Source organism: Phascolarctos cinereus, unplaced genomic scaffold (genome assembly GCF_003287225.1).
Source record: "Phascolarctos cinereus isolate Bilbo 61053 unplaced genomic scaffold, phaCin_HiC Scaffold_5;HRSCAF=322, whole genome shotgun sequence".
Taxonomy (NCBI): domain Eukaryota; kingdom Metazoa; phylum Chordata; class Mammalia; order Diprotodontia; family Phascolarctidae; genus Phascolarctos; species Phascolarctos cinereus.
In genome coordinates this window covers 420,986,645-421,000,025 of record NW_027555958.1, presented here as the reverse complement: position 1 = coordinate 421,000,025, position 13,381 = coordinate 420,986,645, and the positions used below count along the sequence as shown (strand labels likewise).

Here is a 13,381-nt window from a genome sequence, read left to right as displayed (position 1 = left end):
CAGAGGAGGGCGAATGGGACATTGGAGTTTGGAGAACAGCTTAGCAGTCTTGTTAGACTAGAACTACGAGCATAAGGAGTGATCCGAAATAATTGGGGAGGAGAAAGAGGAGTGTAGGTAGGAGCTAAACTGTAGAGGGCCTTAAATTTAAGACTCAGGAGTTTGTATTTCATTCTTGAGGCAATGGGGAGCTACTCAAGGTTTCTGGGTAGAATCAAACCTGTGCCTTAGTAAGATTTTTGTGGCAACTATGTGGAAAATGGATTTGGAGGTAGGCAGTGAATGGAATAGGAAGAGCAATTAGGCTCTTACAACAGTGCCCCCCTTCTGAGGATACTTTACCATGCTTTCCACCTTGTTCCAACTTTGATACCCATCTACTATTTTTCCTCATTCTAAATTACTCCATTGTCTTTAAACTATCCATAAACCAAGTTTATAGTTATTTAGCATTCTTACCTTTTAATACTTTACCACAAACCTCTGAAAAAACGAGATGGTTGGATTAAATGATCTTTAAAGCCCCTTTCAGCTCTAAATCCCCAAATCTAGCATAAAATGCTTTCATCTACTCAAAAACTGTAGTCTACAGTACCCTCTGGTGGCCAATAAGAATGTATTGCTTCAGGTTTTAACGCTCTTCATATTTAATTAAAAGAAAAGCAAGCACCTGCTGGTTCACTTTACTTTTATAAGAAAAATGAGAACTTAAATAAGTTCCAAAGGGCTTTTATATGGTAGAAAGAGAGGACTGGAATAAAAGTTTCCAAGGCTAACAATAAATGAGGAGATAACCAGACTGGTCATCTTCATCCTAATTTGTACGAAAAGGTAAGTTTACGAGAGGCAAGCTTCCATAACAACATGCTGGACTCTGGCTTCTCCATAAATTTCAGCATATGATTAGCTTTTTGGCAACAAAAAGAGAAGAAAAAGCATCCTGCACTTAATCAAAAGATCATCGGCCAAGCTTTGAAATAGCAGTTTATCTTCTCTGGCTGTCGCTGTAACAGCCAGGCTAAAATGAAAGCAAAAATACAAAGGATTAACAACAGAGCCAAGAAGAAAGCAAAAATCAGTAATAAGACCTTTATACAAGACAATAAATCAAACACATTTTGTTAAAGAATAAATTTTAATTATTAGTGCTTTGTTTGAGAGACCAATCTCATAACAAAATTTTATAAAAAAAACTTTTTAAAGCATTAATTGAGCCTGATGGAATACTATAAATCAATTTTATAGTTTTCAAATAAATTCATTTTTTCACTTCGCAGTTTTTGAATCTAGCACTTAACTTCCAACATAAAATACATCAAAAGGAGTCCTAAAGAATCTACTGAAATTATTTCTGCATAGAGTAAATGAGTAATTTTCTTTCTTTTTTTTTTTTATAACATTTAAAGAAAGATAGCTGGTAGGCTTCTAAAAACCCATTTCATCTAAAGAGCTCCCAAAATCTTTTCAAACATTGTGTTTCCCTGAGTTACATAAATTCACTGGAATCTCAAGAGCAATCAATTTACAGTACAAATATTTGTTGAAGAGCTATTATTCATTGCAAGACAGAATTCAGGGTAAGGCAAATCTCTATAGGACCTGATCTTACTTAATGAAATTCTAAAGGACCTTACATATAAGGTTTCATCCCTATTTCATTTCCTTGATGTTGATTTAAACAACTAGTAATAAAGCATTTTAAAAAATGAGTCAATAACAGAGCTATGAAGGGAACCCAAGAAGTACTGTGTCACTATGGCTACTGTTTACACACACTTTCAAATAAAGAATTTTGTCTGAAAATGACCATTAGAGATTTAGAAAAGAATATTTTAGTTTATGCTATTTAGGAAGAAAATAAAAATAATCTTAAAACAATAACCAATTTTACATAACTCAAACAGGGGATAGGAATTGGACCTGTGATTTTAATTGTTGTAGGGAACTCCCAGACAAGGAAATTTCTTCTACCAATGCAAGTCAGCACCTTCTCTGCAACTTATAACTTTAAGAGACTTGTCCAGGGTCCTACAGTCAGTATGTATGTCTCAGGGGTGAGATCTGAATCCAGGTCTTTTTGGCCTCTCCACCATACTATCCCTCATAACATTTAAGATAATCACTCTTCATGCTTTTCAAAAGTATTCAGACTTATTTTTATAATCATTAACAATAATGTCCTCCATTATATTTTATTTTGAGTAAAGAATATTTCCTTTTCTTTATATGATCTTACCCTCTCCTGCTTCCTTCAAGAGGACTTGAAAAGACCAAGTAAAAAAGCCTGAATGACCTTATTTGCAAAAAGTAAGAAAGTATAAACAACAGTTAAAGGACACTGTAGAATGGGTAAAATTATGCGCTGATACAGCACCTGAAACCATGGACTCATCTGGTTAATGAGGATCTCAATATTTACCCACAAATTCCATTGTGGAATTTGTCTTTCCATTCAAAAGATAAAACATTTATTTTTTTTTAAGGGAAGGGAACCACAAGTAGGAAGAAGTTCAAATAAAATGGGTAAAATCAAACTTAGGAAAAATTTCACATGCCTACTTGATTCTATATTATTGTTACAGCAATTTCTTCTGAGTCTAGCTTTGTTCTTGTATAACAAGCAAAACCCCACAATCGCCATACATAAGCTGATTAGCTGTCTGAAGTTGCATTTGTGTTTAAATAAACAGGTTTTCTGTTTGGCAAGATTCAGACACATTGAGGATATGGGCAAATTAACCCCTTTTCATCCTGTTCAGGTAAAACTATCAGAAGCCTCGTAGTGAATGGTAGGTTTAGTGAACAAAGAGATCTCCAGGAATACACAACACATGCTGAAACAACTTCCAATCTCAAAGGCCAATTTAAATGTGCAACTTTTGTTTCTGGGGAAACGACCTTAATGCTCAGTGAAACCATGATTCCTTAATGATATTATTTCTTCAAAATAATTTTTTAAATGTCATACAAATACTTAAATCTCAATTTCTCACAGCAAGCCTCTAATTTAATATTAAGCATATAAAAATAAGCTTTTTTTCTTTTATAAAACTATGCACAGAAGAACTTTAAGCAGTTTTTCTACATATCCCAAAGTGACTCAAGCATCTTGATGGAATTACAGAATTGATCACACCTGGGGAAGGGAGAAAAGAATTTTTTATTAAACTGAGTTTATACATACAAATACTTAAAAAAAAATTTATTCTAGGACAGAAACAAAGTAAGCATTAGACCTCCAGCCTAAGCTCATCTAGTCTATAAAGTAATATTGCTTTGGTTGTTATTAGCCCAGAAGATAATTTCCCATCTGGTGGGCTGCTCTGATAACTTTGGTTCAAAGCAACCTCTTTCAAAGGTGAGAACAATGGTTAAATAGACTACTAATTAACATTCTGAATGGCAGTAAATAGGTGATGATCGAGAAGTAGCAGGACATAATAAGAATAGTTTATTAAACTACCAATAATAACTCACACTTAGTAACAATGAAGCAGGTAATACAAGTATTATTCCCATTTCACAGATGAGGAATTACAATAAGTGGCAGAGCTGGGACAAATTTTCCCATCTCGGTTTTGACATAAGGTCGGTATAAGAAATTAAGTGGGTACTTTGGGGGAGTTTTGCAGAAGCCACAGACAATATGTGAAGGTTGGCAGATGACAAAGAAAAAGTTCAGAAACTCAAAAATGCATAAATATTATAATATATAATATATTGTATATAATATATAATGTATATTATGTATAATATAACATATACTATAATATTATATAATATCAACATATTTCATCTTTCAATACCATAATAATTCAGACTTCTACTCTGGTGCAAGGGGGGGGCTAAAAAATTTTGTACTGATTTTCCAGAACACAGGGGTGCTGTGCCCCTAACCCCTGAGGTGTGGAAGGGATAACTGTAGGTGCATAATAAATGCTTGTTGACTTGACCTAACACTTAAATAGTCTTCCTTTCATCCCAGTTCTGTATTAGCATTGGCAAATGGCACCTATGGAGATTATCACAGGGTAAATCTTTGTCAAAGTATTACATCTAAGCAAAATGAAATTCTAGTTTAAAAAGTTTTTTGTTATTTGGAAAAATAACATACCTTCTAAGACCAATATTTACACATGGAAAGAGAAGAAATGATTTAAACATTTACAAATATCATTTATATTTCCCCCTAAAAAATTCTTTCAACAACCAATTTTTCAGATAAACTTTTCCTCACAAAAATGTTTGCTCTCCTCTTTTCCTATATCACAATGAACTACTAGCCCAGGATTAAATTAATTTAAAATTTTCTTCCCACCGCACTGGCCAAATCTTAATCCCTATGCTTCTTTTTGCCAAGAGTTGAAATGATTTCTATTCCAGTTGAATTATTTTGCATATAAAACAATTCTATAATGTGAAAAGGCAGCATGATGTTGTGCAGAGAGCTCTGGCCTTGAAGTCAAGAGACCCAGGTTTAAGTGCTGCTCCAGTCTTCATTAGCCCTGTAACCACAGGCCCAGGTCAACCTCCCACCCTACATTTCCTCATCTACAAATGAGAATAACAGCATTCATACTCTCAACCTCCAGGGCTTGTTATGTGTCTTAAATAAGAGGTGTGCAAAGTACTTTGTAAAGTATACAGTGCTCCATGTTTATTTTTGTTATTAGAACAGTACAAATAAAGTTTGATTCAAATAAAAAATGTTGTAATTGACAGAGCAACTACTCAAAATTCAATTCACTTCAGCTCAAACATTTATCAAATGCCTACTATATCAAGGCATTGTGTTGGGCATTGGTCTGTTTTACTGAGGGATAAAACATGCATGTAAGTTAAGGAAATACCAAGTATATATCAGTAATTTCAAGAGGGAGAGAGTACTGATCACTGAAGAAATCAGGAAAGGCTTCCAGAAGATGGCCACTGAGCTGTGAGTCTCTATTTCCCCTTTTCCTTCAACATGACCACACCAACCCTTCCCTAAACTCCATGGAATCTGATCTCATTCCCTAATTCCTGTCCCTCTGCTAAAATGTCTTCTCCCTTTCCCCTGGACTCTCTCCTCGTTCAACTTGCTCCCATTTTTTTTTTCCTGTGGTTCTTCCCCAATCTGTTCCAATATCCTAATTTCCTGATACACTAGCCCACATCTCCCGGCATGTACTCACTATTTTTATTGTTGGCCCATTGCACAAGGATAAAGTTCTAGAAACACCTGGGTCTCCAAGGACTGCCCTTAAGGGTGACTCTGAGAATGGGTGGTCCATAGTCTAGAAGAGTCATATAAATAGATAGGTTATAAGTACCTTCCCCCTGCCCTTTCTTCATTTGGTGACTGTGATACTTTTTTTGGGGGGGTGGGGGGAAGAGATGTTTCAAACTTTCCTCATCTGTAATAAAACCCCAACACTGGATTTAAACTTTAATCAATTCTGGGAGCTCAGGCAACAAGTGTATAGACTACTAGAAAGAGCAACATTATCAGAAAGAAGGTAGGTACTTACTAAGGTTTGGCTTTAAAATATTCTTCAGGTGTCACTGTTTTGGCTCCACCAAAGAAGTCTATGATCCAGATGTGGGTTATAGCTAATTTGGCAAAGAACCAGTTATGATCTGAAGGCCATGATTCCATTTCAGGGTGACGACTGAATAATGACTTTTTTGCAAAGGTCACTTCTGTATCATTCACCTAAAAATTATCAAAGAAGAATGCAATTTTTTTCTCCATTGGAAACAAAAATTCTTACAGCTTTAATACTTGACTTTCTAATCTATTAAGAATATGTAGTACCAAAAATCTATAGAATGAATCAGTTGTAAATTTTGATTTTGAAGTCAGGGGAATAGGAAGAAGTAAGATCATTATAACAGATACAAAGAAGTTACAAAATACTACTGGAACTGATTATTCTCTGGAGAATGGATGGTATTTCTTAAAATACTTAAGTAACTTCTTAAAATAGTTAAGTCAGAGGGGCTCACTAGTTACAACAGTAAAAGTTATGATACCTCTACCTTCAGAATCCTTAAACCAAACATGCACAATTAGTTTGTTAAATATACAGTTTGAAACAAAAGAAATGTTACTGATAGAAAGAGTTAACAGTACAGATGGCATTTGAAGAAAGTACACAAAAGACAAAACTAATATATATTTGGAGGTAGACGCTTAAAACATTTAAATAAAATCCAACAACAAAACATTTATTAAAAGAGTGGAACTGGATTGAACAACATTTAGGATATCCAATTTCCCTCTGCTATTTTTGCCATTTTCTCCTTTTCAGCAACTAAATACCCACAAGCGATTCCCAACTGCTCTTCAAATAAAGCTTTCCTCAAGTGAAAAATACTCCAAGTGCTACGAAGAATGTTTGTTAGTTCAGCAGTATAAGTAATTTTAAGATCAATACGGTGACATTTTACCTACCGTTTCTTCCACATTTTGTCTCTGTTTCCCTCCTGGCCATCATTTGCTATTTTTCAAATTTAAACCCAGGGATGCTGCACCTATGTTGTGTCTACCACCTTATATTAGGATGCTTTTCCTCTACAGTCCTCTCTACAACCTTAATTACAAATCAATATAATTAAGTTCACCAAGTTCTTCTTTACTTGATTAAAAAAATAAAATCACATTACTTTGTCTATCTTTCTTATTATAGAATGATAACAACTTACCTTAGTGATTGTTCCTGACAGCATTATATGAGCACAAAGGGGGCTCTGAGGATCATATCCTTGTTTTTTGCAAAACTCAGTCTGTGCCAAAGACATTGTCAAACTGGCCGTTGGATTCACCTGCAGAATGACAATGAAGACTGAAATCTTTCTGTTAAGTGATACCTGCAAAGGGAATAAATTTCACAGATGCCATGTAACCCCCAATACCATCACACATTTTCAATAGCCATTTCCATTCACCTCCTCGCTTCAAATAGTCACCACTATAGACAGCATCTTCTACTCATGGCAGGCATGCTTCTTAAGCCTGCAGTCAAGTGATCTCTGATAAATTCATGGAGAATGGTAAAGGTGCTACAAGGCTGGAGATCAAATGATGTCCCAATTTCCAAAAATAGAAAATGGACAGATTCTGAGAAGCAGTAATTATTAAAAAGTAGCCTAAGTTTATCAAGACCAGCTCATGCCAGACTAACCCCATTTTCTTTGACAGAGTATCTACCCTTGCGGATCATGGGAACACTGTAGATACAGTATTACTTAGATTTCCTTATATGAGCTGAAGAGATATGGGCTGGATGGTAGCATAAATAGGTGGATTTGGAAACGGATGAATGACTGTACCAAAAGAGCAATGGGTCAACATTAACTTGAAGAGAGATGTCTAATGGAACAGAAATCTATGATTAGTTCTGTGCTTTTCAACATAAATTTTCAGGTTGCATGAAGTTAAGAGGGTTGGGTGCCAGAATCTGGATCCAAAAAAGAACTTGACAAGCTAGTACAACGGATCAAATAGAATAAGATGAAATTTAATAAACAAATGTCAAGTATTCAACACTAATTCACAAATGTCAACTTTACCACTACAGGCTGGAAGTAGCACAGATAGACAAGAGTCCTTGTGAAAGAAATCTATGGGTTTTACTTGGCTCCAAACTCATTCTGCTCAGCAGCATGGCAAGGCAGCCCAAACTTCTGCTGCTTCCACCCAGAACACATTAAGAAAACAAAAGGGTCCAGAACGAGGGAGTTGATAGCTTCCTGTCGGAGGGGCTCACAGATCTCATTGCTGGAGGGCCCTCAGAGGCCATCTGGGCCAACCTTCTCATTTTGTAGGTGAACAAATTCAGATACAGCAAGATGAAATTATATGCCCACAGCCATGCAACTCACAAAGAACAGTGCTAGCATTCAAACCCAGATCCTTGACTCCAACTCTTAAGCTTCTACTATATCAAGCTGCTTCACTGTAGTACTAGCAGCTAGGGGGTGCCATAGTGCCCAGAGCACCAGGCCACTAGGCCACTGACCAGCTGGATGACCTATCACTGGTGTCAAACTCAAACAGAAATGGCCTCATAGTGACTCAGAAAACCACAGATTAAGATTCTCTATTTTGTGCCGTATTTTCATTTACTGTGTTAAACACTTCCAAGGGCATCTTTCTCTGGTAAGCTGGATGCCTCTGCCCTTTCCACTAAGAGCTTCTGAGCTCAATGGATGGAGGGAATTTCCTCACCCAAGCAATCACAGGTTCAAATTCTGACTTCAGTTTTCAGCCTATGTAACCCTGTACAAATCACTTAATTCTCTCCAGGGCTTCAGTTTCCAAATCTATAAAACGAGGAGGTTGAGATAAATTATCTCTGAGGTTCTTTTTCACTCTAAATCCTTCCTGCTTATGAATGATATTCCATCAGTTAAATTAAATAAGCTTCTATTTAATATAAAAGTAGCAAGGCAGGCTCTCTGATTAAGAAATAAGATTGTACGATTCACATATACGTGTAAAACTCTTGTCTCGCTGAAATTAGTGAAACACTTCATTAAGAAGTAATAATTAAAATAGAAATAAACAAGTTTAGGAATTAGAATTATAAGGAATAATAATTACAATAGGAATAAACACATGTCCCTGACTAATGAACTTTTAAAGTGCTGTTCCCTGTTTATGAACCTAATGAGTCTAGTTCTGGTCTTTAATCGATCCACAAGCATTTATTAAGTATTTACTTGATGTGCCTGTCGTTGTGAAAAGTGCTGGGGATACAAAGGAAAGCAAAGATAGTCCACGTCTTAAGGAACTTACATAGTTAGCCATAATTCTCTCTCTGCATGAGGTTATGATGTGATATGAAACTCAGTATAGACAGAAGTTGCTCAAGTAGCTAATTCTAAAATTCATTAAAGTCCAAAGTGCCTGAATCACTTTGTATTGGGGATAGCATGGGCTAGCAGAATCCGTCATGTGATTTTAACATAGAAGAAACTGTTGTAAGATCCAGATAAGACCAGTTCTTCTAAGATTAAAGTTTGCAAAATGCTAGGCAAACACTGTTCACAACCCATGTCTGCTGGGATATGAGGCTAGTAAAATGTGCCACTGCTAGATAAAAAACAAGTCACAATTTGGGTCTCAAGACTGTGCCGGCTTTCTGTACAGACTCTTTTGAGTATATTTAACTCAGACACCAGGCCAGAGAGAGCCAGCACCCCCCACCCCGAGCCAGAAAGATCTCTCAGCCTATCCACTCTAAATACAGGGGCCAGCTTCGCGCTGGCAAAGGGCCCTGAGTCACAACTACCACAAAGGCCACAAGCAAAGTGTTGTGAGATCCCACTTCACGATCCAACAAAAACTATTTCTTGAGCAATAATTTTGAAGGTGCTGGTGACCCCTGCCCTCAGGAAGCTCTCTAGCTGGAAGACAAGTTATGAAAAGACTGAAAAATTAAAAATTCAATACAATGTGTAAGATGTCACATGACAGACGATGATCAATTACAAAATCATAATATTGAAAGGTCACCCCAGCTGCTAGAGTGATTAGGAAAGGCTTCCTAAGAGAACACTGAGATGTGACCCGGATCTTGAAGGATGAGTGGAGTGTGGAACAAGTGTCTCATTTAGCAGTGCACCACAATTTGTTCTGTTTTGTGGGGGGTTTTGTTGTTGTTGTTGTTTGGGGGGGGGATCTGGACTCGTGATTCCATCAGTGTGGGAAATTATCCAAATGTCAAGTTGTCTGTAATTTATAGAGTACTGAACCTAGAGTCAGTCGGGTAGACCCGGGTTCTCACGAGCTGTGGGATCCTGGACAAGTCATTTAACTTCTCAACCCCAGTTTCCTCTACTGTAAAATGGGGATCATAATAGCACCTACCTTTTCGAGGCTGTTGAGAGGATCAAACGAGAAAATATTTGTAAAGTGCTGATTTCAGCACAGTGCCTGGCACGAAGGCAGAGGTCCCTTTGCTCAGAGTCGCACCCCCACCGGCCCCGTGCGGCCCCCGAGCTTGCCCCCCCACCCCGTGCCCCTAGGCCCACGGAGAGTCTCCCGACCCCCCGCGGAGGTTCCTTTCCCCCCCCCCCCGCCCCCCGGGCCCGCGTGGAGGCGGCGCCCCGGAGCCGGCCCTCGTCCTCCCCCGCCCCCGCGGCCTCACCTGCAGGTCCCCCACGGACATCTGGAGCGGGCTGAGGTAGAAGTAGGGCACGCCGCTGCTCTGGCCCACCGGCCCGTCGCTGAGGGAGAAGATGTTGGCGAAGGGCCGCCCGCGCACCGCCGGCACAGTGGACAAGGTGGCCACTGCGCCCCAGTTGCAGGCATGGGCCACGAACCGCGCCACGCGCGCCACGTCCTCGCGGGGGGGCAGGTCGGGCTCCTCCGGAGCGGCCGGCGAGGCCGGCGCCAGCAGCAGCAGCAGCAGTAGCAGGGGCGGGAGCGCCGCCGTCCGAAGCCTCATCTTGACGGTGATCCGACAGGAGCCAGAGCCGGGAGAGGCGGCGAGCCGACTTGGGTTATCGCCCGGCCGGCCCAGGTCACCGCGAAGCTCCACCCCCGAGAAGCCCCGCCTCCACGCCGGGCCAATCGGAGCCGAGAGCGGGGGCGGGGCTGGGCTGGGGGCGGGCACTCGCGGGGCGCGTGACTCGCTGTTTACTCTCCAGACCATCTCCGGGAGCGGTACGGGGGTTAGGTGGGTCAGCATTTCTTTCAGGGACCTTCCCAATTTATCGGGGCCCGGGACCGTGTGACCATGAGAGGATCTTCCTCTTTTCGGGGGAGGGGGGCTCGGCCTTTCCGTGCATCCCCAGCGCCCAGCTCAGCGTCTGGTATACAGTGGGCGCTGGATAATTGCTCCCCTTCTTGTTATCGAACGTGAGCAGCGGTGCCCTTTTGGCGAGGCTCCAGCCAGCGAGCCGCCTTGGGCAAGGCAAAGGGCCACGGGGGATAAACCGGGCACAGGGCCCTGCACAAAGACGGGCCCGCGGAGCCCAGGAGCCTGGCCTTGACGGTGGCCAGTCAGGGATAGTGGCGGGAGGTCCCCTGGTGAAGTCACGTGCCCCCGGACGGGCCCACTGCCCCTTACCCCTGCCCACCCGGGAATGGACCTTCCCCAGCCCCTCCTAATGCCAGCCTTCCCTCTGTCTGCTATTTCCCAGCTCTCCCCTATGCAACTTGCCTCGTATGTGGTGCCCTCCAACAGAGGGTAAGCTCCCTGAGCGCAGAGACTCTTGCCTCTTTTTGTATCCTCCCCGCTTAGCACAGTGCCTGGCACATAGTAGGCGCTTAATAAATGTTTGTTGAATAGAAAAAAATTGAATTTGAACCAGGGATTCTTAACTTTGGGGGGGGAGGGGATGGGCTGGTGAATTCCTTGTATCCCTACTCAGAGTAATGTTTGAAAATGCATAAAATAAAACAAAAGGAAATTAGGATTATAGTTATGGGGGGGGCAGTTCAAGCTCCCCTTGAACTAAGAAGTTTATTAGCCAAAGGGTAAAGCAGTATTTTCTCCTGAAGTTAAGTGTTTCAGAAGGGTCTCAAATCCACCACTTAATAAATGTGTCACTTAAGGCAGGCAAGTCCCTTCAAAGAGCAGTGAAAACAGCAGTGGATTTGGAGTAATAGACCTACAGCTGAAAGGGACCTTTAGGTCTTTACTAGGCCACCTCCCTCATTTTATTGATGACGGAACTGAGACCCAAAGAGTGCTGATGACAGTGCTTGGCACATAGTAGTGCTTTATAAGTGTTTACTGATTTCACCTTTCCCCCTGTTGTCCATATCAGCTGTAAAATTAATCTTCCTTTAGGAGAATCTAACCATGACTCACACACCTCCTCCATTCAATTAATTCCAGTCACTATCTTGTCTACTGAAAACAGGTTCCTTACCCTTCATAGTTTGGAAAATCTAGGTTCTAAAGCAAAATGCAAATTGCATTTACAGACCAGTCAAATGATTAATCAGCAGGTCTTTATTGCCCCTATTTCCTTTTCTGAGCAAGTATGTTTTAAATTTTGGACTGTATAAAGAATATTTTATAAATGTATCATTCAGAGCTTTAACTTGAAAAAGTTATTCATTTCATATTTCAGGAAGAGTATGAATTTGAGGATTTTGTATTGATTTATTTAAAATACTCAGATTTCCCCCAAAAACTATGTACCAAATACACAGTAGAAAATTTTTGTAGGATGATTTTCATTTGTGTAACTAAGAAAAATAACAGTTTTTTAGGTCAAATGACATCCAAAGTACTTTAACACGAGGAAGCCAGCGTGTTTTGCAATAATATAATTGCCCTATGCTCCACCCCTATATTGTTGCAATTTTGCAGAGAAACTTCCTTTTTTTTTTTATTAAAGTTTTGTTTTGTTTTTTAATAAAACTGGTTACTCTTGTAACAATGTGGAAAACTGTAGCTCTTCATGCATATTTCTTAATACAAATAATTGTCTATGAAGCATATCTAACATTTAAAATCACAAATAGTTCAGGAGGACATTAGTACTTTGCCCTCTTGTTCCTGTTAAGGGGTCTGTCTGCTCTGGACCCATGTACCAGATTGGACTAGGTTCACTTGAGGGAGTGTGACAACCTAGAAAAAGGATCAGACTTTTTCTCTTTGTGTCTTTATGCCCCCAATCCCGTACTCTTTGGGGAAGATTTACTTAAAGCTTATATTTTGGCTCATATCTAGGCTATCCCTAAGTGGGGGAGTTTCAGTGTATAATATGAATCAATGATAGAACAGGTATTTGTTTGCCACATACAAAAGAAATGCTAACACATAGCACCCACAAGCATAAAATGACAAAAAAAAATTTTAGCAGGATTCAGTAACTTAATATGTAATTATTGCTATACTCTTAGGCAGGGCAACTAGATGGCACAGTAAATAGAGTGCCAGGCTTGAAATCAGGAAGACACAAATCTGACCTCAGACACTTACTAGCCTTGTGACCCTGGGCAAGTCACTTAACCCTGCTTGCTTCAGTTTCCTCATTTGTAAAATTAGCTAGAGAAGGAAATGGCAAACCACTCCAGCGTCTTTGCCAAGGAAACCCTACATGGGGTCATGAAGACTCTGACACAACTGAAAAATGATTGAATGATAACATAGTTTTAGGAAGTTGATTCTTAAACTTCATCAGAACACAAAACAAACACAACTGTTTGCTTGTAGGAATACCGAATATTGTTACCTTTCATCTTGATTCTGCCCAGTACCCTTAAAGCCCACATTTATAGACTAGCTAAGCCAGGGCTTGGGCTCCTCCTCTTATTGACAGCGTTTTTCTCCAGCGTGGAAACCTCCCCATTGCAAATAAGTTCTACACTATGCCAATGGAGCATGGTAGGCTTTGTCTCCACTATCTCAGGGCCAGGCTTCTGTAACACCCC

General features: G+C 40.0%; 1 protein-coding gene across 3 annotated transcripts; it reads right to left on the bottom strand.

Moving 5' to 3' along the window:
* Positions 1–1,116: 1,116 nt before the first annotated feature.
* On the bottom strand, positions 1,117–10,658 carry CREG1 (cellular repressor of E1A stimulated genes 1). Of its 3 annotated transcripts, XR_013487381.1 has the most exons (5): positions 10,137–10,658; positions 6,688–6,807; positions 5,511–5,695; positions 5,175–5,276; positions 1,117–3,136 (listed from the first exon to the last, which is right to left on the bottom strand). XR_013487381.1 is itself a non-coding variant. In XM_020974690.1 (4 exons), coding segments are annotated over exons 1-4 (813 nt in total). In that variant the 5' UTR covers positions 10,644–10,658; the 3' UTR covers positions 1,117–3,135. The 3 variants fall into 3 exon arrangements, 2 of the variants coding, with proteins under 2 accessions (XP_020830349.1, XP_020830351.1); XM_020974690.1 differs by lacking the exon at positions 5,175–5,276; XM_020974692.1 differs by lacking the exons at positions 1,117–3,136; positions 5,175–5,276 and having other exon boundaries at positions 5,510–5,695.
* Positions 10,659–13,381: the final 2,723 nt, after the last annotated feature.